The 23,349-nt window shown below is 30.0% G+C and overlaps 2 protein-coding genes across 3 annotated transcripts; both read left to right on the top strand.

Annotated features, from left to right (window-relative positions):
• The first annotated feature begins 6,285 nt into the window (after positions 1–6,285).
• LOC8286900 (calcium/calmodulin-regulated receptor-like kinase 1) lies at positions 6,286–12,324 on the top strand. Of its 2 annotated transcripts, none has more exons than XM_002522769.4 (8): positions 6,286–6,759; positions 7,821–8,185; positions 8,849–9,002; positions 9,671–9,797; positions 10,805–10,890; positions 11,026–11,097; positions 11,257–11,460; positions 11,672–12,324. In XM_002522769.4, the coding sequence occupies exons 2-8, from the start codon at positions 7,872–7,874 to the stop codon at positions 12,008–12,010; spliced, it is 1,296 nt and encodes a 431-aa protein (XP_002522815.2). In that variant the 5' UTR covers positions 6,286–6,759; positions 7,821–7,871; the 3' UTR covers positions 12,011–12,324. The 2 variants fall into 2 exon arrangements, with proteins under 2 accessions (XP_002522815.2, XP_025013802.2); XM_025158034.2 differs by lacking the exon at positions 6,286–6,759 and adding an exon at positions 6,893–7,095.
• Positions 12,325–19,247: 6,923 nt separating this feature from the next.
• On the top strand, positions 19,248–21,803 carry LOC8286901 (50S ribosomal protein L24, chloroplastic). Its single transcript, XM_002522770.4, has 4 exons — positions 19,248–19,436; positions 20,258–20,296; positions 20,825–21,055; positions 21,363–21,803. Exons 1-4 carry the CDS (start codon positions 19,329–19,331, stop codon positions 21,564–21,566), a joined length of 582 nt encoding a protein of 193 aa, XP_002522816.1. The 5' UTR covers positions 19,248–19,328; the 3' UTR covers positions 21,567–21,803.
• Positions 21,804–23,349: the final 1,546 nt, after the last annotated feature.

Below are 23,349 nucleotides of genomic sequence, written 5' to 3'. Positions count from 1 at the left end.
GCAGTTGAAAATCTACATATACTTTGTAACTACTCAACATTGATATTATCATCATATAATTATAATAATTTTTTAAAACAAGAAAATTATTATTATAATCTAGAAAAAAAAAAAGAATAATCAAACTGTCTTAATCTTGATTACAATGCAGTTGTCACATTCATCCAAAGAGGTCAGACGTATTTGGTCAGCTTGAAATTGAAACTGAAATTGCTTGTAGGACTGTGTTTCTTTTCATATTAGGTTTTGTTTTAGGTGGGTTTGATTTGAGGGACAGTTGCTCCTTACCAAATTCTTACAATTTACATTTTTTTTTTCTTCACCTGTTAACTGCCAATGCACACGCCACCAACTACCACTTCACTCTGATGCTAACTGTCCATTTCTCTTCTAATGTTACTCCACACCATGATTACTATGCAATTATCTCTTCATATCTGTATTGTGTTCAAATGATGAATATATTATTCTACTTTCGTGAATTGACATCAATCTAATAAGGGAAAAGATAATGTTAATAAACAGAGATAAAATAAAATATTTGTTGTATTTTCATTTGTATTCTTTTTTAATAAAAATTTAATGAGTTCTGAATTACATAAGTTGGGTATGATAAAATAGTTAAAATAAATTTTAAATTACGACGAACGATAAAATTTGAATTTTAAATTTTCTTAAATATCAATTTCATAACTGTTTTTATTTATGTCTCTTACTATTATGATAAAGATAAAACATTAACTCAATTTTAATTTTAATTTTAATTTGAAATTGATTGAAATTGAAATATGGAGTTATTTTTAATGGAAAACAATAACATAAGAGAAAGAAGATTGAGAGAAAACAAAAAAGAGGGTTTTGTGAAATGTATAACTGTGTTGACTTAATTGATAACCAACAGAATACACCACACGCTAAATACATGAGTTACATAACCAACAGAAAGCTGCATAACTAACTCCTGCTAGTACAGCCTATACAAAGAGTACACGTGTCCTATACAAGCTAAAGGAATAATAACAATAATAAGCTTAAGCTCCTAGTTACTCCTAGGATCCTCCCTCAGACTTAGAGCAGAAAGATTTTCTACTCTAAATTTTTAATGAGAAGTATTAAAAACTTGACGTGACACAACATTAGTGATAATATCAACAAGTTGAGCTAATATAGGAACATGTTGAACGTCCAGCTCTTTGGTAACAACCTTGTCTCGCTCAAAATACAAGTCTAACTCAATGTGTTTAGACTTGGCATGTAGAATAGGACTATCAGATAATAAAACAGTACTAAGATTATCACACCAGATAATTGGTGGACGATAGATAGGAACTTGTAACCCAATGAGCAAGGACTTATTCCAAGCAAGCTCTGCTGCAAGATTATCTACACTCCTGTACTCAGCCTCACTGCTAAACCTTGATACAGTAAGTTGTTTTCTAGAAGTCCAGGAAACTAAATTCCCTCCAGAAAATACATAAAATCCTAAAGTGGATTTCCTATTATTAGGATTCGAAGCTCAATTAGCATCACTATAACTCACTACATCAAAATGACTAGCTCTCTTTAGATGCAAAATACTGAATTGTTCCTTTAAGGTACCTCAAAATTCGTTTAACAGCCTTCCAATATTCTTCTTGAGGATTTTGCATAAATTAATAGACTTTATTGACACTGAATGCAACTCAAGCCTAGTGATGGTAACATATTGCAGAACTCCTCTTGTACTCCTGTACAGCTGGACATCTTCAATAGGTTCAGACCTTAGAGCATTGAGTTTAAGACTACTATTCATAGGAGTAGGACTGCTTTTAGAATGCAGCATCTTAGTCTTCTATAACAGGTCTGTTATATACTTCGACTGAGACAAATGGATACCTATTATTCTATGGCTCACATGTATGCCTAAGAAATAACTCACCTCTCTTAAATCTTTCAAGGCAGAGGACGAATTAAGTTGTTGAACCAATCTTTTGATCTCAATAGAATCATTACTAGTGATTAACAAATCATCAACATAAACTAGAATATAGGTCACATGTTGAGGAGTGACTCTTATAAACAAGGACTGGTATGACTTTGCTGAAGTAAATCCAAAATGGATAAGAGTACCCCGGCAAACCAAGCTCTTGGAGCCTGTTTAAGCCCATATAAAGCCTTGTTTAACTTGCATAAATAAGATGGATGTACAGAATCAACAAACCCCTAAGGTTGATGTATATACACTTCTTCCTGCAGTTCTCCATTGAGAAATACATTATTCACATCCAATTGTTGAATGGACCATCGATGCTTCAATGCAACTGTCAAAACAATCCTAATGGTTTGAGGTTTCACAACTAGACTAAAAGTTTCACTGAAATCAAATCCAAACTTTTGATTGAAACCTTTAGCAATTAAACGTGCTTTGTATCTAGAGGCTATCCCATTTGGATTTTCCTTTACTCTAAAAACCCATTTATATCCTATATGTACTCTATTAGCAAGCAGGGGTACCAATGACCAAGTCTTATTATCTATAAGAGTTGAGTACTCAGCTTGCATAGCCAATTTCCATTCAGATTGAGATAAAGCGGCATCAACAGTCATGGGCTCTTTGACAACAGCTAAAAACAACTTGGGTTTGTGTATATCAGCCTTAGCACATGTGACCATTGAATGTGTATTAAGTGGAGGAGCTGAGACAATTGGAAAAGGAATTGATTCATTTATAGGACTCTGAGTTGACATGACTTCTAGAGAGACAACAGGGCAAGTTCATTCCCTAAAACATCAGAATATGAAACAACAAAAGAAACACTTCGAGAACAGATGTTAGTATCAAGATTAAGAGAATGAGAACTAGAAGGTAAGGAAGTAGAAAAACCTGAACCATAAGTCGGAATAACTACTTTAGAAGGTAAGGAAGAAATAGAAGAGACAAGAGGTGGAGAAGCACTTGGAAGAACAAGAACACAACTAAAAGCAGAGGAATCATTAATAGACTTATAAAGAAAGGGAAAAGAATTTTCATAAAAATTGACATCCTTGGAAATACAGATTCTGCTAGTAGGGTCTATACATTTGTATCCTTTATGATTCAAGCTATAACCAAGAAATGTGCAAGGGATGCTACAAAATTCAAGTTTGTGTTTATTATAAGGTCTAATGTAGGATAACAGGTATAACCAAAGACCTTAAGGAAGTGACAATCAAGCTTATTGTGAAATAGAACCTCTAAAGGTGATTGACCTTGTAGAGTTGCAACAAGTAAGCTGTTAAACAGGAAAACTATAATTCTGAATGCCTCATCCTAATATTTTAGAGGAACATGAGAATGAGACAAGATGGCTAAACCATGCTCCATAATATTTCTATGCTTCATCTCGGCTAAACCATTATGTTCTTGAGTATAAGGACAAGAAACCTTCTGAACTATATCACACTCAAGAAGATGTTTATTGAAACCTTATATTCACCTCTTCCATCTATTTAAATAGCTTTTATTTTAGTGCTAAGCTGCAATTCAACTTGTTTCTAAAAATCTAAAAAGGTTTGGAAAGCCTCAGACTTGTGCCTAAGTATATACACCCTTGTAAACTTTGAATATGCATCAATAACGGATATATAGTATGAGTAACCATTACTGGATTTGATAGGAGAGGGACCCCATAAGTCTGAATGTATAAGAGCAAGATGTTCAATATATCGTGTATTAGACAGAGAGATATGAAACTTATGGATTTTGCCAAGGCAATATGTTGAACAAAATGAGGAAACTATTTTATTAGCAGAGGGAATAGTACACTGTGCTAACATAGATTTCACAAAAGGGTGGCCAAGTCTATTGTGCCACAGATCAAAGATAGAATTAATGGCACTAGACTTATTACATGAAGAGCATTGACTAACATTGCAAGATTGAGCATCACTACTGTATCGAACAACATTTACATTGAATTAAATAACTAAAAGAGTTTGTTTTATGAGAAACAAAAAAAATTTGTAGTAGGACCAATAGGACTGAGTTAACAAGACTTTAGAAGCTGGCTGAAACCTCATCTGAGAGGCTTCAAAAACATACAAGCCATCTTTAACCGCCCCTTGCATGAGTACAACCTTAGAGATAAGATCCTTGACAAAACAAAAATCAGGATGAAATTTAAAGAACACAAAATTATCTTTATCAAATTTGGAGACACTGATTAGATTTGTAGTGATTTGAGGGACACGTAACACGTGTTTTAAAGAAAGTTATTTAGAATAAAAGGAGGAGATAAAAAGTAGAAATTCCAACATTATGAATAGGCAAACATGATGCATTGCCAACTTAAACCTTCTCAGAACCAAGACAAGGAACACTCTGCACCAGATTTGTTGCTTCTGAAGTCACATGATTTGAAACTCCAGAGTCTAGGTATCAATTGTTGTCATACAGTTTAGGTGTAGAAAGCACATTAGAAATGTTGTTGAGTTAGTAAAATAAATTGTGAGATTTGAAGACTGCAAATCATTTATATGACAAGCCGAGTGAATTGTTGGAAAGGCACCTAACTGACCGGGACTAGTAAAACTCTTGTCAAAACGATAGTAACACCTGTCTACCAAGTGTCTAAACCTTCCACAAAGTTGGCATTGGGGTTTTCCTAAGTTACTTGAGGTGCATCTACCTCTACCACGACTAGCATCATAACCATGATGAAACGACATCCTTCCACCATTATAAGGTCCACGAGAATAATGAAAACTTTCACGACCTTTAGGATAGTAAGAACTATAGGTGTTAAAGGAGCTCCCTTGACTAGAAGAAAGATAAGGACTCTGGACAGCAAAATTAGAACTTCTAGCAAAGTTAGGGTTTCTTGTAACAGTAGTTGCAAAAGCTGATGATGATGAATCAAGACTTTTACTATATTTTTCAATCTTAGACTCTTGAGCCATAAGAAGTTCTTCAACTTCATCAATAGTGAAATTTTCAAATCAAGTAGTCAAAGAAATGGAGAAGGCATCATACTCTGAGGGAAGTCCATCAAGATTTGCATCTATATGATCTTTTTCTGATAATACATGCCCAACCGAGGCTAAAGAATCAACTGTAACTTTAATCTTGGAAATATATTCATCTATTGACATCATGCCTTTCTTCATATTTTGTAACTCCATCTTGAATTGACTAGTTTTAGCCTTAGTTTGAGATGTAAAGTACTGCAGTAACCTATTCTAAACCTACACAGACGTTTCACAACCAACCATATATGGTAAGACTGATTCAGAAATTGATGAAAGAAGCCATGACATTAGTAACTGATGTTATTGTTTCCATTCTCCAGATGAAGTTGTACGATCCATAATCCTTTCTTCAGTTAAAGAACATGCCTCTGTGGATGATTCAAAAATAAACTTTTGTAATCCATAGCCTTTAATGACAGACACTACTTGTTGCTTCCAAATAAGAAAATTCTTGCTATCAAGCTTTACCGACAACGAATGAGTGAGATTAATTGAAACAAAATGTTTACAAGACTGATTTTCTTCTTTAGTTAAAATCATGAGATCTTTTTCTACATTCTCCATTACAGCGGAAGATGTGTGCTCTGATACCATAATGAATAACAATAGTAGCAGAAAAAGAAAATTGAGAGAAAACAAGAAATAGGGTTTTTAAAAATGTGTAACTATATTGACTTAATTGACAACTAATAAAATACACTACACGCTAAATATATGAGCTGTATAACTAACAGAGAGCTGCATAACTAACTCCTGTTAGTACAGTCTATATAGAGAGTACAAGTATCCTGTATAAGCTGAAAGAACAATAACAATAACAAGCTTATGCTCCTAATTACTCCTAAAATAATTTCATTTATTATTTTTGTGGGTACATTTACCCTTTGATGGTAATTTCAAAAGGAAAGGTATATTTGTAAGAAGAAGGCCACTTAAGTTGATCCTTTAATTTGCAATTAGAGAATCTCCAATCATTGTCACGTCACCTATCAGCTTATCTGGATTTTTATACCGTTTTTAATACTAGTAATGTATTTTGATTGGTGGAGCATTAAACTCTGCGTTTTTCTGTTTTTTTTTCTTCTTTTGGTGTTCCATAATAATCATGCATCGTTGTTCAAAAAGAGAAAATTAATACTAATAATCATTGATCCCTACATACCCCACGTGTCCAGTTGCTGAGCTTTAAGGCTGGTCCCAGACAACACACAATCTTAACCCGAAAACTACAGTAGAATCCCCCCCAAAACAACATAAATTCCTTATCCGTCCCAGGACATACTCGTCAGAAACACAAAACCCGAGGATATTTTTGGAACTTTAAAATTCCCTCTCTCTCTCTCCTCTCGTAACCCCGCGTTTCAATCAGTCCAATATTGCAAAACGGCGACTCACGAAACTCATAAATTTTCTTTTTCCAAAAAAAAAAAAAAGAAAATACTGTTTTTATATATCGTTTTAAAAACACACTGTCTCTCTCTCTCTCTCTCTTTTTTATGTCCAAAACCAAAAACTTAAGCTTTTTTTAGTAGTGTCCTTGAAGCAGATCGTACAATACAAACTGCTGTATTTTTTTTTTGTCTAAATTCTCTTTTTTTCTTTCTCTTCACTCTCAGATTCTTTTCTCTTCATTGTTCTCTTCCGGCTTGGAATTCTTACTTGTAGCAAATCCTTTTGTTGCTTTCTTGCAATCCTTTTTTTTTTTCTCCAGTAATTCTCTTCTTTTGATTTTAAAGAACATGTAACTGTCTCCACTTTGTAACTGTTAACAAGGTAAGTTTCTTTTTCTTTTTCTTCTTAAGAATTTTAAACTGAAATGTGTGTGATCAATGTGTTGAAATTTTTTTTTTTCCTTTTGCTTTTACCATTTACTTTTATCATTATTTTTTATCTGTGTGTTTTTTAATATTCTCTTTTGGGATTGTTTTTATGGACTTTTGTTCTTTTCTAGAGATTGTTTGCTTCCTGAGAAATTTCCTGCCTTTTGTCTAGAACCAAATAGATCACAACAAATGTGTTTGATAGGTTGACCAATTTTCAAGTCCATGTTTGTTTTTGTTAAGTCTGTTTGATGGAAATATTGCAGCTTGATTATGGTTTCTGATTTCAGTAAGTTTTGCATTTACAAGCATTGCTTCATTTTATTTTTCTTTTGGTAATTATAAAGAAAATCCCATATTTGGAAATCTAGTCTAAGATTAGATTCAACGTTTATGATATCTGGGTTTCTTCATTTAACATTTGCTGATATTGTTGTCTTTGTTAGATTGATGAAAAGTTCCATTCTTTGTGAACTTAAGCAAAGTTTTACTCTTTACAAAGTAATGTTGATGGGTTCTTCCTTCTATTTCTTCTAAGATATTTTGATTTTTGTTGCATTTACCAGTTGAGTGAATATTTCTATTTTTACTATGTTATTTCAAGGACAAAAGTCAATAGCTTTGCTGGATTTGTTACGCAATGTATACATATGGAACCAGGTCCTTTGATAAGACTATTCTAATTGAAATCAGGGTTGTTTTCTTCTTCTTCTTCCTTTTATTTCTTTTACCAATTCAACATTTGTCAACAAATGACTTTTCTTTTTTTTTTTTTTTTTTTTTGCCTTTTCTTTCTTGGCTATGGATGTTAAACCCTTCTTTTTCTTTATTTGACCTTTAATTATCAATTGAAGGTGCATCCAATTTATGTATTTTTGATATTTATATATGAAATGTCAAATTCAGGAGGTTTGTTCTCTAGTACAGCTGCAGCAAATTGCAATATAGAATTTGTTTGATTGGTGTATTATAGAATGCTAATTTTATGGTTTTTGACTTTGACTCCTACTGCAGTTTTAATCAATGGAACAAAGGCTTCTATAGCAAATATTGAATTGCAAGGAAATGAAAGGGGAGTCATCTGGATTGATCATTGGGATCTCTATAGGGGTTGTGATTGGAGTGCTTTTGGCTATTTTGGGACTTTTCTGTTTTAGGTATCATAGGAAGAGATCACAGATAGGGAATAGCAGTTCAAGGAGGGCGGCGACTATCCCTATTCGAGCTAATGGTGCTGATTCATGTACTATATTATCCGACTCAACTCTTGGTCCAGAATCACCTGTTAAATCTGGACGTAATGGCATGTCCTTTTGGCTTGACGGATTTAAGAAGAGTAATGTAGTGGCAGTGTCTGGAATACCAGAGTATTCTTACAAGTATGTTTTCCTTATACCTTTTGTGCTATTGCCTTTGCCAGTTGTTTTGAATACTTTGTAGTGTGCTATTATCTCTTCTGTGATGGAGTACATAATTAAGGATATTGATGCAGTCAAGAAGACTAGGTATAGGGATCTACTTTTTAATTTTGAAGTTCAGAATTTTTTTGTAAATTCTTATTTAGGAAGTTCCAAATTTAATTTTATTTTTAGTTAGGAATATTTAACCCTGTTAGTATTTGTTTCCTATTATATGTATTATAGTTCTAAATAGTATAAGTTTCCTTTTTATTTGTTTAGATAGAATTATTTTATTTAGAATTATGTTAAGAGTATCTAATTAGTATAGGCTTAGTTTTCTATATGTCGGTTGTAGCTCTAAGGCATAGGAAGTTTTGGGGTTTAATAAAATTGTTTTTCGTGTGATAACATAAGTTCTACACTAGATATGCATTCTCTTTTATAATTAGATGTGGTTTTTTTGCAATCGTTTATTGTTGATATGTTTGAATTACTAATGCAAGACAACTGTTACATATCTTTCTGGTTGCGACAAATAGTGATCTCATAAAAATGACCATCAGTGATTCTTATAAATGCATAGGATACTTTTCTTTCTGGTCATTCTTGTTTGAAATCTTATTCCTGGTGCTATTTGTTCAGGGACCTGCAAAAAGCAACCTATAATTTTACGACATTAATAGGACAAGGAGCATTTGGTCCTGTATATAAAGCTCAGATGTCAACTGGTGAGACTGTTGCTGTTAAAGTGCTTGCAACTGATTCCAAGCAAGGGGAAAAAGAATTTCACACTGAGGTATCATTTTCATGTCTACCTAGCTCATGCACTCCAAGAAATAATGGTTTATTATTGAGACACATTCAAAGTGAACATTGCATGTGCCTTGAAATATCTGTTTATATAAAGACTCAGTTAAGATATGACAACTTGCACAGACATGTCTTAAGCCATGCAGATCTGGTTTCTTAATCATTGCCTTTAATTTTATGTTACATGTTTGAACGTAAATTTTCCACTATTTCTTTATTCAGTTTTCACCTTGTTGGTAATGAATAACATAAACCGAATGATACAAAAATATTAATGGAAGTTTTTCTATGAGTAAAAAGAATACTTGCAAATAAAATTAATAGGGGATCAGAGTTTTACCTCTTTGAACATAAATTTGGCTGGAGTTTGATGGAACTCCAAGTGTTCGTTGAATTTTGGACAGGAATATGGGAAAGACGGTGGATTTCTTTCAAAAATATTATACAATAAAGTAGATAAGTTTTAAGATTCACCCAATAATTGGCATGTGAATAAACATCCCTAATAAAATGGAAAACTTCTGTATCTTCAGCAATTCGACTTCTTTACTTTTTTGCATTATGCAATTGATCCCCTGTCACTGTAGATTCTTTAGTGTTTGAAAATTCCATTTTGCTCATCATTGTTAACGTTTGAACTCTGATTACTCTCAGGTAATGCTGCTAGGGAGGTTGCATCATAGAAACCTGGTGAATCTGGTTGGCTATTGTGCAGAAAAGGGTCAACATATGCTTATATATGTTTTTATGAGTAAAGGCAGCCTGGCTTCTCATTTGTACAGTAAGCCAGCATCAACTCTGTGTATGATAGGAAAATTGGTTCATCCTATGGAACTTCTGGTTGGTTTAGCTAACATATTTTTGCATGATTATTGGCATCACTTAACCTCGGGAATAAAATCTAACAAATTTGTCAGTTGTGAACCTATCAAGCTAAGAATTTAGTAGTTGAAGAACCTGTTCCTAGTTTGAATGATAACTAAAAAGGAATACTACTTTGTTGCATATGCAATGTTCTACTTTCTGGAGGGTTCTATCCAGAAAGCTAGATTTTTAAAGCTTTCATTTTTTTTTCTTTTAAATAGATGTCTGTTTGAAAATAGTGCAAAACTCTGTTGAGAATAACCAACTAAGAGCAATTGTAAGTCCAAACTATTGGGTATGGAGTGGTGCATAGTCTTTGCAATGCTGAAAAAGGAGCAGCCACTAGGAACAAGGTTTTTGGGTTTAGTTTTTGGTATCCTCTACTTGTCTCATTCCATGGCAAAAAGTGAAACCCGATCCTCAGAATTGGTTCCGGTAACTGGTGGCCTTAAATTAATGAATGTGTTGTTTATTCTCTAGGATTTTGTTTTTCAACCTTCAAAAGGCCAAAGAGGTTATAGGCTCCAAAGTTGTTATGCATGGAAGGACATACCCAAAAGTTCCATTTTCTCTTATTCAAGGATTTTTACATGATGAGTGCTCTCGGGCTTTTAGAAGCCTTAAAAGGGATTTGAAAAGTGAAACCCTTTTATTGCACAATTCAAGCTTTTGTGTAGTATCTCAAGATATATCTGCAAGTTTATTGCACTTTGTTTCTATAATGTCTGGACTAAGGAGCTGGACCGAGCTTTAGTGGTTCAACAACTACTATAACATCTTTTTCAGTTCGTTTGCATTACTATTTAGCTATATTCGATGATGAAATTAAGATGTAGAGAAAGGAGATATCTATAAGCAGCCATTCTTTTTCCAAAATATGTGCCACTTTCACAAAGCATTACATACATTATCTTCCATGCGCAGGTGAAAACCATGAAACATTGAGCTGGGATTGGAGGGTTTATATTGCTTTAGATGTAGCAAGGGGGTTGGAGTATCTTCACGATGGGGTAAACATCCATCTTATTTAGACAATTGCATGTATTTGTATTTGTGCTTGTATCTTTCTACGCCCATAAAGTTGTGATTATCTCGCCCCTTAAGAAATTTATTTATTAAATTGTCAATACTTTTTCTGACTTCAGGCAGTTCCTCCTGTGATTCATCGAGATATTAAATCTTCCAACATTCTGTTGGATCATTCTATGAGAGCCAGGGTATGTTTGTTGTCGGTGATAAATTTTTGCATAAATGTTGGACCTTGTTTAAGCAAACTTTTAGTTAGCAAGCTTACAAGTATACTGGTCACTATTTCCATCAGCAAGTCCATGAGACTGTCAATAGTAATTTGTTGTCGCTGGTTACACTTCAAGCAGGTAGCTGATTTTGGTCTTTCAAGAGAAGAAATGGTAGACAGACGCGCTGATAATATACGGGGAACATTTGGATATCTTGATCCTGAGTACATATCTTCAAGGACATTTACAAAGAAAAGTGATGTCTACAGCTATGGAGTGTTGCTCTTTGAACTTATAGCTGGCAGAAATCCTCAACAAGGTCTCATGGAATATGTTGAACTAGTAAGCAATCTACTTCTCCTGTCCTTGTTCTCCCTTGATAGATGTAAACTACTTCCTGCAAAAATAGAATTAAGAGACTTCACTCTGTAAATCAACCATAAAGTGGAAAGTAAATTCGACTTCGCCACATGAACTGCACTACTTTTAGCTTGTCATAAATAAGTACTTCTAACAGTCATATTATCTATAAATGTTCTGGGATAATATGCAGGCAGCAATGAATACTGAGGGAAAAGTTGGATGGGAGGAAATCGTGGATTCGCGTCTAGACGGGAAATTCGACGTGCAAGAGCTGAATGAGGTAGCAGTTCTTGCATATAAATGTATCAACCGGGTACCTAAAAAAAGACCTGCCATGAGAGACATTGTGCAAGTACTGGCACGGATCCTCAAGTCAAGGCACAGTAGAAGGCATCACAAAAAGTCACTTTCTGCCACAGCAGATGAAGTTTCTATTGACATGGATCAACTAGAAGTCAAGACTCCTGTTTCAGAATGCCATCGGAGGGAGGAGTCTATGGACAGTGCTGACACTTGTGAATTTAGATGATTGGTTTTTGCTCATTTGATTCCATTTTAGAGTTTTTTGATTTCATGGTTTTGGTTTGAATTTTCCTCTTTCTTTTAAAAAAGAAACAAAGAAAAAAAGATTTCTTCTGTGAGATATACATGCACATCCAAAAAGGAGTTTAGATGGCAAGGTCTGATTTCTGCCTAGAAAGAATTAGACTGAAGGATCCAAATTCAGTTTTCTTGTAATTTTTCTGTAACATAATTAGGCCCTCTATTTCTCTGATTTTGTACATTAATCTTTCAGAAATGGAAATGGAAGAAAATTTATCCTTTTCTTCTGACCTGGCTTCATTTTCTCTGTACCTTTTCATTTAAGGCGTTCTTATTTGTAACTTCTGAGTATATTCTTATGTTTTTAACAATATATATAAATAAATAAAAAGAAGGGAAAATAAAATACTTTGGTGCAGAAATTAGTCCAGACATCAGAGAAAAGAAAATGTAATTCTATAAAATTAATATTTTGATAACAAAGATTCCTAAAGGAGATTGATTGAATGCGGTCCACTTGGCATAAAATTTTCAAATTTGTTTCTAGTTGTTTTAATTTTTAAAATTGATTTTTCAGAATTAATTTTTTTAAAAAAAATAGAAATGTTTACTTTTTTTTTTAAAATTATTTTTGAAATTTGAAATACCTAAAAAAGAAAATCATAAATTTTATTGTGAAAAGCTATACAAAAAATGTGGGTTACAAATGAGTGAGAAAGTAATATAATATCAGTGATAACACTAGTCTCGAGTGAATCTTTTCTCTTACAATGCTTATAATTTGAAATCCGGTCTATGATTTTATATAGACCGAAGTCTATAAGCAGCACGTGTGTGCGTGTGGATAAGGACAGAGTATAACAACTCTCTCCTTCTTTTGTCCTTACTTCTTCATATTTTTATTAAAATTGCACTGTTTTTATTTTTAAATTATAATAAAATAAACTTATAAAAATAAATATTATATTAAAAATTATATATTTATAAGAATTAGTCGTTTATTTACGTGGTAAACGACTGTTATAGTTATTTTACGGTCACTATTTGAAAAATTTTTATTTTGACATGTGTATTTATTTTTGACATATTAAATTTTTATTTTTTTAATTGTAATAAAATAAATTTAAAATTAATATTTATTAAAAATAATATTTTAAACATATATTTTTATATATTTATGAAAGCTAGTTGTTTACCCGTCTGTCATACGATGGTCGTAATTATTTTGATTATAAATAATAATATAAATTAAATTTATATATAAAATTAAATAGATCTTTTACTATTTTATAATTAATTAAAATATTTAAAAATAATAATAAATTAAGTACTTTTAATGTCCTTGTTAGTTTTTTATATTTAAGATTTTATCAAATACAAAAATATAAAAATTATAAATAGATTAATAGAAAAACATAAAATTATACATAAATTTAAATTCTACGTGTCAATAATAAGTACATGTGTCAAAAGTAAAAATCATATGTATTATAATATAGTAACACATGTCAAAATATTTTTATTAAACTAGATACATATTAATATTTTTTTGTTCGTTTACATGCACTAAAAATGTTCATTTTTTATATGTATAATATCCATTAAATGTAATATTCCATAATAATTAATTTTTTCTATTTAAATATTTATTATCTATAAACTTAATATTAATTACGGTTAATGTTCATATTCATTTCGTTTAATGTATTATTCATCAGTATTAATATTAATATTCATTATCTAGTACTGCAAATGTTCATTGTCTGTATATATAATGTTCATCAATATTCTGAAATAAAAATATTGAATATTTATGAAAACTTTTATTGTTTTTGTGATGTATATTAAAAATATTTTATGATTGATATAAACATTCATCATTTATAGACATAATATTCATTATTTTTTTTAATGAATATTCATCATTGATGAAAATCATACCCACTTATTCATTTAAATGAACATATATAATATATACAAAACATAATTCGTCCTTACAAAATTGGTAAATAAAAAACAATCAAACTAAAGTTATATTACAAATATTTATGTTGTAGTTTGTATTGCAAATATTTATATTATGGTATACATATTTTTTCAATAAAATTAAATTAACAAATAATGAATATAAATTATAATTTTTTTAAAAATAGCGTCAGCATCTGATAGTGTCTGAAGCACGTGTAAGACTTAAAACACAAATTTAAATAAAATGATGTCGAATGGACCCTTAAGTTCATAAAACTACGTGGACATGGATCTATCTTATAATTTGCATACAATCCCAATTATTATAATATGGACCCCGGTCCATGAATCTACATTGACCGGAGTCCATAACACGCATGTGGTGTATTTTCTTTCTAAAATGTATAGTGCATTATATTTCTAAAGTATATATGCAGAGACTTTTGTTCCCGTTTCTTCATTATTTTTTAACTTTTTTAAAATTATAATAAAATAAATTTATAAAATTATATTATATTAAAAATTATGCATAAACTTAAATTCTATGAGTCAATAATTAGTACATGTATTAAAATTAAAAATTATATGTATCAAAAATAGAGTAACACATGTCAAAAAGTTATTATCAGACCATGTACATATTAATATTTTTTTATTCATTTACATGTACTAAAATGTTCAATTTCTATATATATAATATCCACTAGATATAATATTCTATAATAATTAATTTCTTTGTATTTAAATATTCATTATCAGTGAACTTAATACTCATTATGGTTAATATTCATATTCATTTTGTTTGATGTATTATTCATCAATGTTCATTGTCTATATATAAAATGTTCATTAATATTCTCAAATAAAAATGAGTCATTATGTATTGCTTAGGTGTTCTATGCACCCAGAGAATTTTAGCCACTAGAAAACTTTTAATCATAGCCATTAGATTAAGGAACTTTTCTACCTTATCAATCGGTAATATTTTCTCTATTTTTGAAACCTATAAATTGTTGGAAGGGTTTTTCACCACAATCTACTAATGGTGTGAAATTATATCTCTTTTTTAACTATTTAGTCTACTTATCAATTAAATCATAATTGTTTAAATTTTTAATAATTTTAGCTAGTTATTTTGAAAATTAAATTAGAAATTAAAAATATAGTTCCTAAAAAATAAGTTTTCAGCAAAATTTTCTTTTGTTGTTAATAATGATTTTGTTATTATTCAAGATAGATAAAGTAAAAGTGAGTCAAGAAACTCAACTCATAGACGAGTTAAATTAACTCGAAAATTGAATTTTCTTGATAATCAAAAGCTAAGCCTGACTTCAAGAAACTTAAGTTCAAGAATTCAAGTTCATCAGTTGTTGAATCTGAGTCTCCATCACTGCTACCGGTGGAGCCAGAACCGGTAAGTTTTATGTTTGATACTTTCCGTGAAGAAGATATTGCTATATTTCTTATAACTATGTCAAGAGATATTTGGATGAGAAATACTGAAGCAGAACAAGATCAAGAACAATGTAGTTATGATAAAGATGGAGAAAGATCAATTAATCATTTGTTGTTAATTCAAAAAGAGAGAAGATCATTAAAGTTAGCAAGATTTGCAGACAGTCTAAATGTAAGTAATGTATGAAATTATTTTGATCTTCTCAAGCACTGATTACGCATTAAAAAATTTTGTTGTTTAAATAGAACATGGCTAAGAAAGAATGACAATAATGGACGAATTTCTGAGTATTTTTTACTCTGGACAAGCATCAGTGGACATAAAAGAGCGAATCTTATGAGTTCTTCCATGGATGCTTGTGCTGCTGCTATTGTTGTTACCCTTTTGAAATCTTATTTTCTAACAGAGCTTATAATTAGGTGTATTATTAATGGAGTTCTAATATTTTTGCCCTTGTGCTAGTGCTTATGCTTGGATTTATTTGTATTCGCTGCAAAAATAGGAGAAGAAAAAATAATACCCTGATCTAAGAGCATTTCAAAAATACATATAAGGTGTGATAATATGTTTAAGAGTGTGCTTTTCTTGCTTCTAATTCTCATTAATGAAAGCCTTTATTTTCTCAAAAGAAAAATTTACCAAAGTTGAATAAAAATCCTAAAGTTGTTAGAATGACAATTAGTGTTGACTTCAAAATCCAAAAGATAATGAAGCATCCATTTCCTGCGAACTTCTAATTCTTTCCTTCCCTTTAAAAGAAAAAAAAAATTTCTTTCTTTGTTTCCTTTTTTTCTTTCTTCTTTTGATGGGATATACCAATGCTAAGGTCAAGTCAGATTGATCAAGCAAAATCTATATATGTAAATCTCGTAATATAAATTCTTTTTAACATGCATAGACATTATGCTGATGTGATATTTTTTATTTTTAAATCATTATTTTTTATTTAAATTATTATATTTATATATTAACTAATATGTAACTATTATACTTACACAATGCTTCTAATTTAAAAAATAATATGTTAACTAATGCGTTACTTTTATAATTAAATGATTTTTAATCCTAAGATATATTAGTTATGCTTTAATATTAGTTCATATAAATAGAGTTGATATATTAATTAATAAATTAATAAATATTTTTCCTTTTGTATGATATATTATCAATTATATTTTTTTATGTTATTATATGTATTTAATTTATAGTATTAGTTAACATTTATGCATATAAGTATTTTCTAAATAATATAAATTAATAATATTTATATTAAAATAATAGCAACAATCATGCATATAATTAATATTTATTAATATTACAGGTGGCAAATCAAATCAAAGATACTTTAAATTTTATTTATTTATATTTCTAAATAAATAGATGATGAATTATGGATTGTAAGAGGAGGATTACTCTTTCTTTTCTAAGTTTTATTGATATATAATTTATTTTTATGAATTATGAGAATTGTAAAAAAAAAAAACAAGGGTTATGCGTTAGATTGAGCTAAATCACTACTTGGTGCATTTGGTATTGGAAGTATGATAATAAATAGGAAAAATATGATAAAATTGCACAAGGTTAAAAAGATAAAGTTAGGATTAGGATTTGAATTTTTGAACACCAAAAATTTGTTAATAGCCAAGCTAGTGGTTTTAGTTGAAAAATATCTTTTATTTCCATCAATTCTTTTTTATATATTTATATTTGATTTGATATTTAGACAATGAAATATTTTATTTTTTACACATTATATTAATTTCATTTTCATATTCATGACGAATACATCATTCGTATATTACAAGTAGGAAAAAAACAAAATTTTTAAAATATTATCAAAAAAGAAATTTCAATTCATTTCGATTTAATTGAAAAAATTTGTAAACAAAATAATAACAAGAGTAAGAAATGATTTTTAATTCACAAATAACTAATAAATTATAAAATAAATTTTATAAGTGAAGTCCAAAGAATTTAACTTTTTATAGCTCATTAATTAGCCCAATTCACTTTACTTATTTAATTAGTCACATGTTATAATAAAATAGCAAGTTAAAATTTACCTAATGTTTACCTTTAGTAGCAGGTCAATTTTTAAATGGACACTACACCTAAGTGCACTGCAGGAAAAACTATAAAAATATTAATTATTTATGAAAGCTTTTATTATTTTTATGATGCATAGAAAAATTGTATGACTGATATAAATATTCATCAATTATAGGCATAATATTCATTAGTTTGTCAATAGATATTCATCATTAATGAAAACCATACCACTAATTTATTCAAATGAACATATATAATATAAATATAACATAAATCGCCCTTACACAGTTAATAAATAAATAAAAAATCAATATAAAGTTATACTACACATATATATATTATAGTGCATATTTTTTCAATAAAATTAAGTTAAGAAACAATGAACATTTTACGTTTAAACAATGAACATTCAATATAAAATTAATGAACATAAATTATTTTTTCAAAAAGAAATTATGTCAGCGTCTGACATATGTGTCCAACGTATGACGTGCGCGTCAGTATCTATCACATGTGTCAGCCGTTGATACAAATTTCTTTACGGATAAAACGGTACCAGAAAAATCTCTGAATCCACAAAGCTATATCGACCAAGTTTCTTCTTATCATTTGCATTTCTCTTAAGTCCAGTCCTGCAATACAGTTCGCAATTAGAGAAACAACACCAGCAGAGGGACCAGCCCAAGCATTCTGGTATAAAAAGAAAGAAAGAACTAAGATTTAGAGGTTTAGAGTGTTTTTCTAAGGCTTTACCTTTGTTATCTTATTGCTTATATATGGGGAGGTAGTGATATATTTTTGCATCTCTCTCCTGATTGGTTGGTTTCTTCTTACTCACTCCTATTGATTCTCCATCTGTACCAGCGTCCCCCTATTGGCTATAAACTCTAAAAGGTATTTGCACTAGCCACATGTACCTTGTCCTTTAACTTATTTGCCAGATCTTATGGAGGGATAAAATTATATAATTATATATTATTGTGAAGCCCTTAATAAAAGATATTAGCATAAAAAATATTAAAATTATATCTAAAATATATTTAAAGAGTATTATTTTTATTATATATTATTATGATTTCAGTTTTTATTTTATTTTTTAAAATTTCATCAAAAAAAATTAAAAATGTATCTAAAAAATAACGAAAGTTTATTTATTTTAACGTGTATTATTATAAATTTTCTTTTCAAAATTTTATCCGAAAAAGATACCAAAAATAATACTTATAAAATATTAAAAAGATATTATCTTAACTTGTATTACCGTAAAATCAACCAAATAAAATAAACTTATCGTTTTTATTTTATATCTTTATGCTTAGTATTTATAAATTGAATGATATTACATGTTTTTTTATAGCAACTAGTGTTCGAATGACATAAAGATATATGTCTAAAAAATATATCATAATATACTAAAAATATACTAAATACATTTTAAAATTACATAAAATATAATTAAAATAAAACTAAAAAGTTATTTAAACAATAATAAAAAAATATATTAAAAATATACCATAAAATATCAAAAAATATTATGGTACGATTCAAAAAAAAACAAAATATTTAAGAATATATATAAAAGAGTTTTAACCCTAAAAATAAAATTTTACCTTTCCGTAATTTTATAAAAGAACCCTTTAAAGTAAATCATAAATGAGCCCAGTGTAGAAAGAAGAGCCCAAGAAATCCAAATGTAAAATTAAACGCCGCCGTTTCTAACCTTATATTATCTCCACTTAAAAGGGCAGTCTTCTTTATCCATTTGTCATCATAGGAACTCAAAAAAAGCTAAAAGAAGAAGAATAAGAAGAAGAAGAAGAAGCTAAAAGAAATGGCAGCAATGGCTGCACTTCAAAGTGCAATGACTTCACTTTCTATCTCATCAAACAATACTTTCTTTGGCCAACGCCTTTCCTTTCCCAGCTTCACTTCCACACAGGTACTTTTTCTCCTTTCTCAAGTTTTTCTATTCTTATTTCTTTCTTCTGGTTTGCTTCTTATTTATAAATATGCGCATCTGAATTCTCAATTTTGTCTTCTTCTTGTTTGGAATATTGTCAAGTGATTTTTCATTTTTATCAAAATACATTGTGTTTCATAGTGATTTCCTTGTGGTTTTGGCTAAATTGAGGATACTTATGAAGGATTATCTAATTAATTTTGTTAATGATGAAAGTTTGGGTCTTTTTTGTGATTCTTAAAACTGAACATACACAAGTTAAGTTGCATTCTTTTTAAGTGAACCAGATCTTGTACTGGCAATAATTAAGTGAGAAGCTTACTATGGAGGAACATGACGGATGGTGAAAATTTTTGCTCTTGTATCTTAATAATAGGTATTAAAACTCATATTTGCTAGCTTTGTCGGATTTTCTTTTTCTTTCTTTTTTTATAATGTTAAGAATGTGCTTTTTCGTAACAGTATGAAGAATTCTGTTTTTCACTGTTAAAGCTCATAGTTGCCTTTGGTTGTTAATCAACTTTGTGTTGTTCATTTGAAAAAACCTAATCTCAATACTAGGCTGATGTTTGATATAATTCTAAGCTTGGTTCCATTTCTGAGTCTGATTCATTAGTTTGCTTGGCATGATAATTCTTCCCAGGAAATTTTGCCTTAAAAATATAGGATAGGTTTGATCTTAATTTCTGATGCAGTTTAACTGACCATTAATTTTGTGCTCCACATTATATGTTATGCTCAGCCTGCTTGCTAATCCCTGTGGCCACTTCACATTAATTTGTCTCCTTGTTTACATGCAGGTGAAGAGACCAGATAATTCATGTCTCATTGTTGCGAGGGTTAGTATCATGGATCCTTTTCGTGCCGATCTCATTTCACTATATCTCTTTTCTTATCAGTGAGCATGTTGAAGTGTATACTGCGAGAAAATAAGTAGAAACACTTCAAAGCAGGACCTGGAGAGAAAATATATGCTTAGATTATGTTCTAGTTCATATGTTCAGTGAAGATGTGCTTTTGCTTAAATCTCTATGTTGACACTAAAGAAAGACAAAAGCCTCCATTACTACATTGTTTTATATCTGAATCATTTGTGGACTACAATAAATGTTGGTTTTTGGCTCCACTCAATGAGCTCGCTGTGAGCAACATGAAGTCCCATGAGTTGACAACCTTACATAGACATTCTTCTTCATCATCTCCTTTTATCATTTTTTATTAAATGCACTACTTTTGTTTAATGGTATGTGAATGGTATCTTGTGCACTATTTTGTTTGGCTGTATATGATTGGTATTATTTACAGCTTGTGGGCATTGATCAACCAGGTTTAGTTGAGCTGGTATTCTTTTTTCTTTCCTCTTTCAGATTAAGCGGTGGGAACGGAAGAAATGCAAGCCAAACAGCCTTCCAATTTTACACAAAATGCATGTTAAGCTAGGAGACACGGTTAAAGTGATAGCTGGAGATGACAAGGGAAAAGTTGGAGAAGTGACTAAGATCTTCAGGCATAACAGCTCTGTGGTAATAAATGAAATTAACTTGAAGACAAAGCATGTGAAGAGTAGAGAAGAAGGAGAACCTGGCCAGATTATTAAGGTTAGTTGTTGGGGTTTACCACGGTTCTTTTATATTATCGTTATTATATGTTGGATGAGGTCTGCTCGATATTTGGAGTTGAAAATTAGAATCCTGTTTAAATTCAGCTCAAAATTCTTGTTTTGAAACTCTTTTTGTTCCTTATTCCTAGTTTCTTTAGCATGGATACCATGACTGAAGATTTAGATATACTGTTTCGATAAGATTGCTAGTTTGTTTACATTTTATTTAGGCTTGATTTTTTTGATTTTTGTTCTTATTGCTTGGTATGTGATGTGACAAGTGGACTTCTGAATTTGATTTACAGATTGAAGCACCAATTCACAGTTCAAATGTGATGCTCTACTCAAAAGAACAAGATGTAGTAAGCCGAGTGGGTCATAAAGTCCTTGACAATGGGAAGCGAGTTCGCTACCTCATAAAAACTGGTGAAATTATTGATAGTGCAGACGACTGGAAGAAACTAAAGGAAGACAAGAACAAGAAAACCGAAGTAGCTGCAACTTCATAGTAACACAGTGCAGTGAATTGGCAATTGATTTAGATTCTAGAACTCTAGGTGAGTTCCGTCAGCATTTGTTTCTTTTCCGATCGAGTTCTTTTGGCGTGGCCTCTTCCTTGATTCATATGTGGCCAGAGTTATATTAGACCGCTGTTTGTATGGCTAACTGATACAGATACAGGTTTTCTAGCCTACAGATGTAAGTTTTTCTTTTGTGTTGTATATCAAATGCAATTAGTTGACCAACTGCCTGCAGCACCTTCATTTTCACTTCTCAAATTGAAGATTCAATTGCTTTGTATGCATTAGAAACGAATTGATCTTAGTACTCTTAACAACCGGAAATTTCACACAGGTGTTTGTTTTTCAGTTGTGCAGTATTGATCAGTACACTGCTTGTTGCATTGTGATCAAATTCTGGTATGAAACAGATAGTATGGTCACTGCTCTAAGACCCATATCATATGATGGGAGATTATATCAATAAGATTTGGATAGAAATCTCAAAGTGATCTACACTTCTATTTTCTTGTCTTTTGTAAATTTTTATCAAAAGATTTCAGCTTCCTGTTTATGGTGATTTAGATAAACAAATTCATAACCGCTGTTAAGTGTATATTGACTTTAATCCTGGGGCTATAATGCCCTGCCGCTTGTTAATCATTTTGACGGTATTGGGTTTTGTAGGCATCTGAATTTTTAATAATTAATTATATCATTTTTCTCATTTAATGAAATTAATTATTATTTTCTTTTATCAGATTTTCTATTGGTTAACCATTATTTTTATCTGAAATAGCAATTATATCATTGTAAATAGAGAAATTTAAGCTAATAGGTCTTCTTGTTTTCAATCATTAATTTTATCATCCTTGTTAAAGATTGATTTAAAATTATAATTTATTAAAAAAATTTAAAATAAATATTTAAATTTTACTAAAAAAGTATTAGTCACTTTTATATTTTAAAAAGTAATTAGCTATTTGAATGTGTAAAAGTTAAAATTATGTAATAAGATATTTTAACTCAATAAATATCTTACATAAAATTGTATGAAAAAAAATCTATAAGCTAATATTTTTTATAATTAATTAAGTTAATAACTACTAAATTAAATAAAAAAATATTCTAAATTAACAGTACATTCTATTCATTAGGTATATAAGTAAATTTTAGACGAATTTAGTAAAAATAAAACTGATATTTTAATTTTGATTAACATTTAATTTTTTTTAAAAAAAATAAAGAGATTTATTAGTGTAATATGATAAAATTTAAAAATATAAATTATTTCGAATATTTCTTTGGGCAAAACGCTGAATCCTTTGATGAAAAAGAAAAGGGAAATGATTTGATGATCAAAGTACAAAAGAGAAAAAGATAAGAAGAGGTGGCAGATAATCATCAAGAAAATTTGACAAATAAAGAAATGCCCCTCCAAACAAAGGTTCTCTCTTGCTTTATCCTTATTCCAACGATATCATTAAGAGTTATTAGGCGGGCAACAACTTCTCCCAACACTTTCTGTGGATTAATCTTTTTCTTTTAAATTTATTTCTGCTGGTTATTTTTCTTAATTTATTTATTTATTACTCTTTTAATTCAGATTCTCTTATATTTTTAACCTCCTCGATCATATATCTACAAAAGCTTTGATTTAATTAGAAGAGTTTTATTAAATTGTAAAAAATGGTGATTGAATCCTTATCCAATAACAATGGCAATAGTGGCTCGTGATTCCAGACGCTTCTCGAGTCCTTTAAAAATTTGAAAAAATTTAAAAAATATATAT

This window comes from Ricinus communis, chromosome 9, assembly GCF_019578655.1.
Source record: "Ricinus communis isolate WT05 ecotype wild-type chromosome 9, ASM1957865v1, whole genome shotgun sequence".
In the NCBI taxonomy this organism is placed as follows: domain Eukaryota; kingdom Viridiplantae; phylum Streptophyta; class Magnoliopsida; order Malpighiales; family Euphorbiaceae; genus Ricinus; species Ricinus communis.
This window is presented reverse-complemented; position numbering and strand designations above follow the sequence as displayed.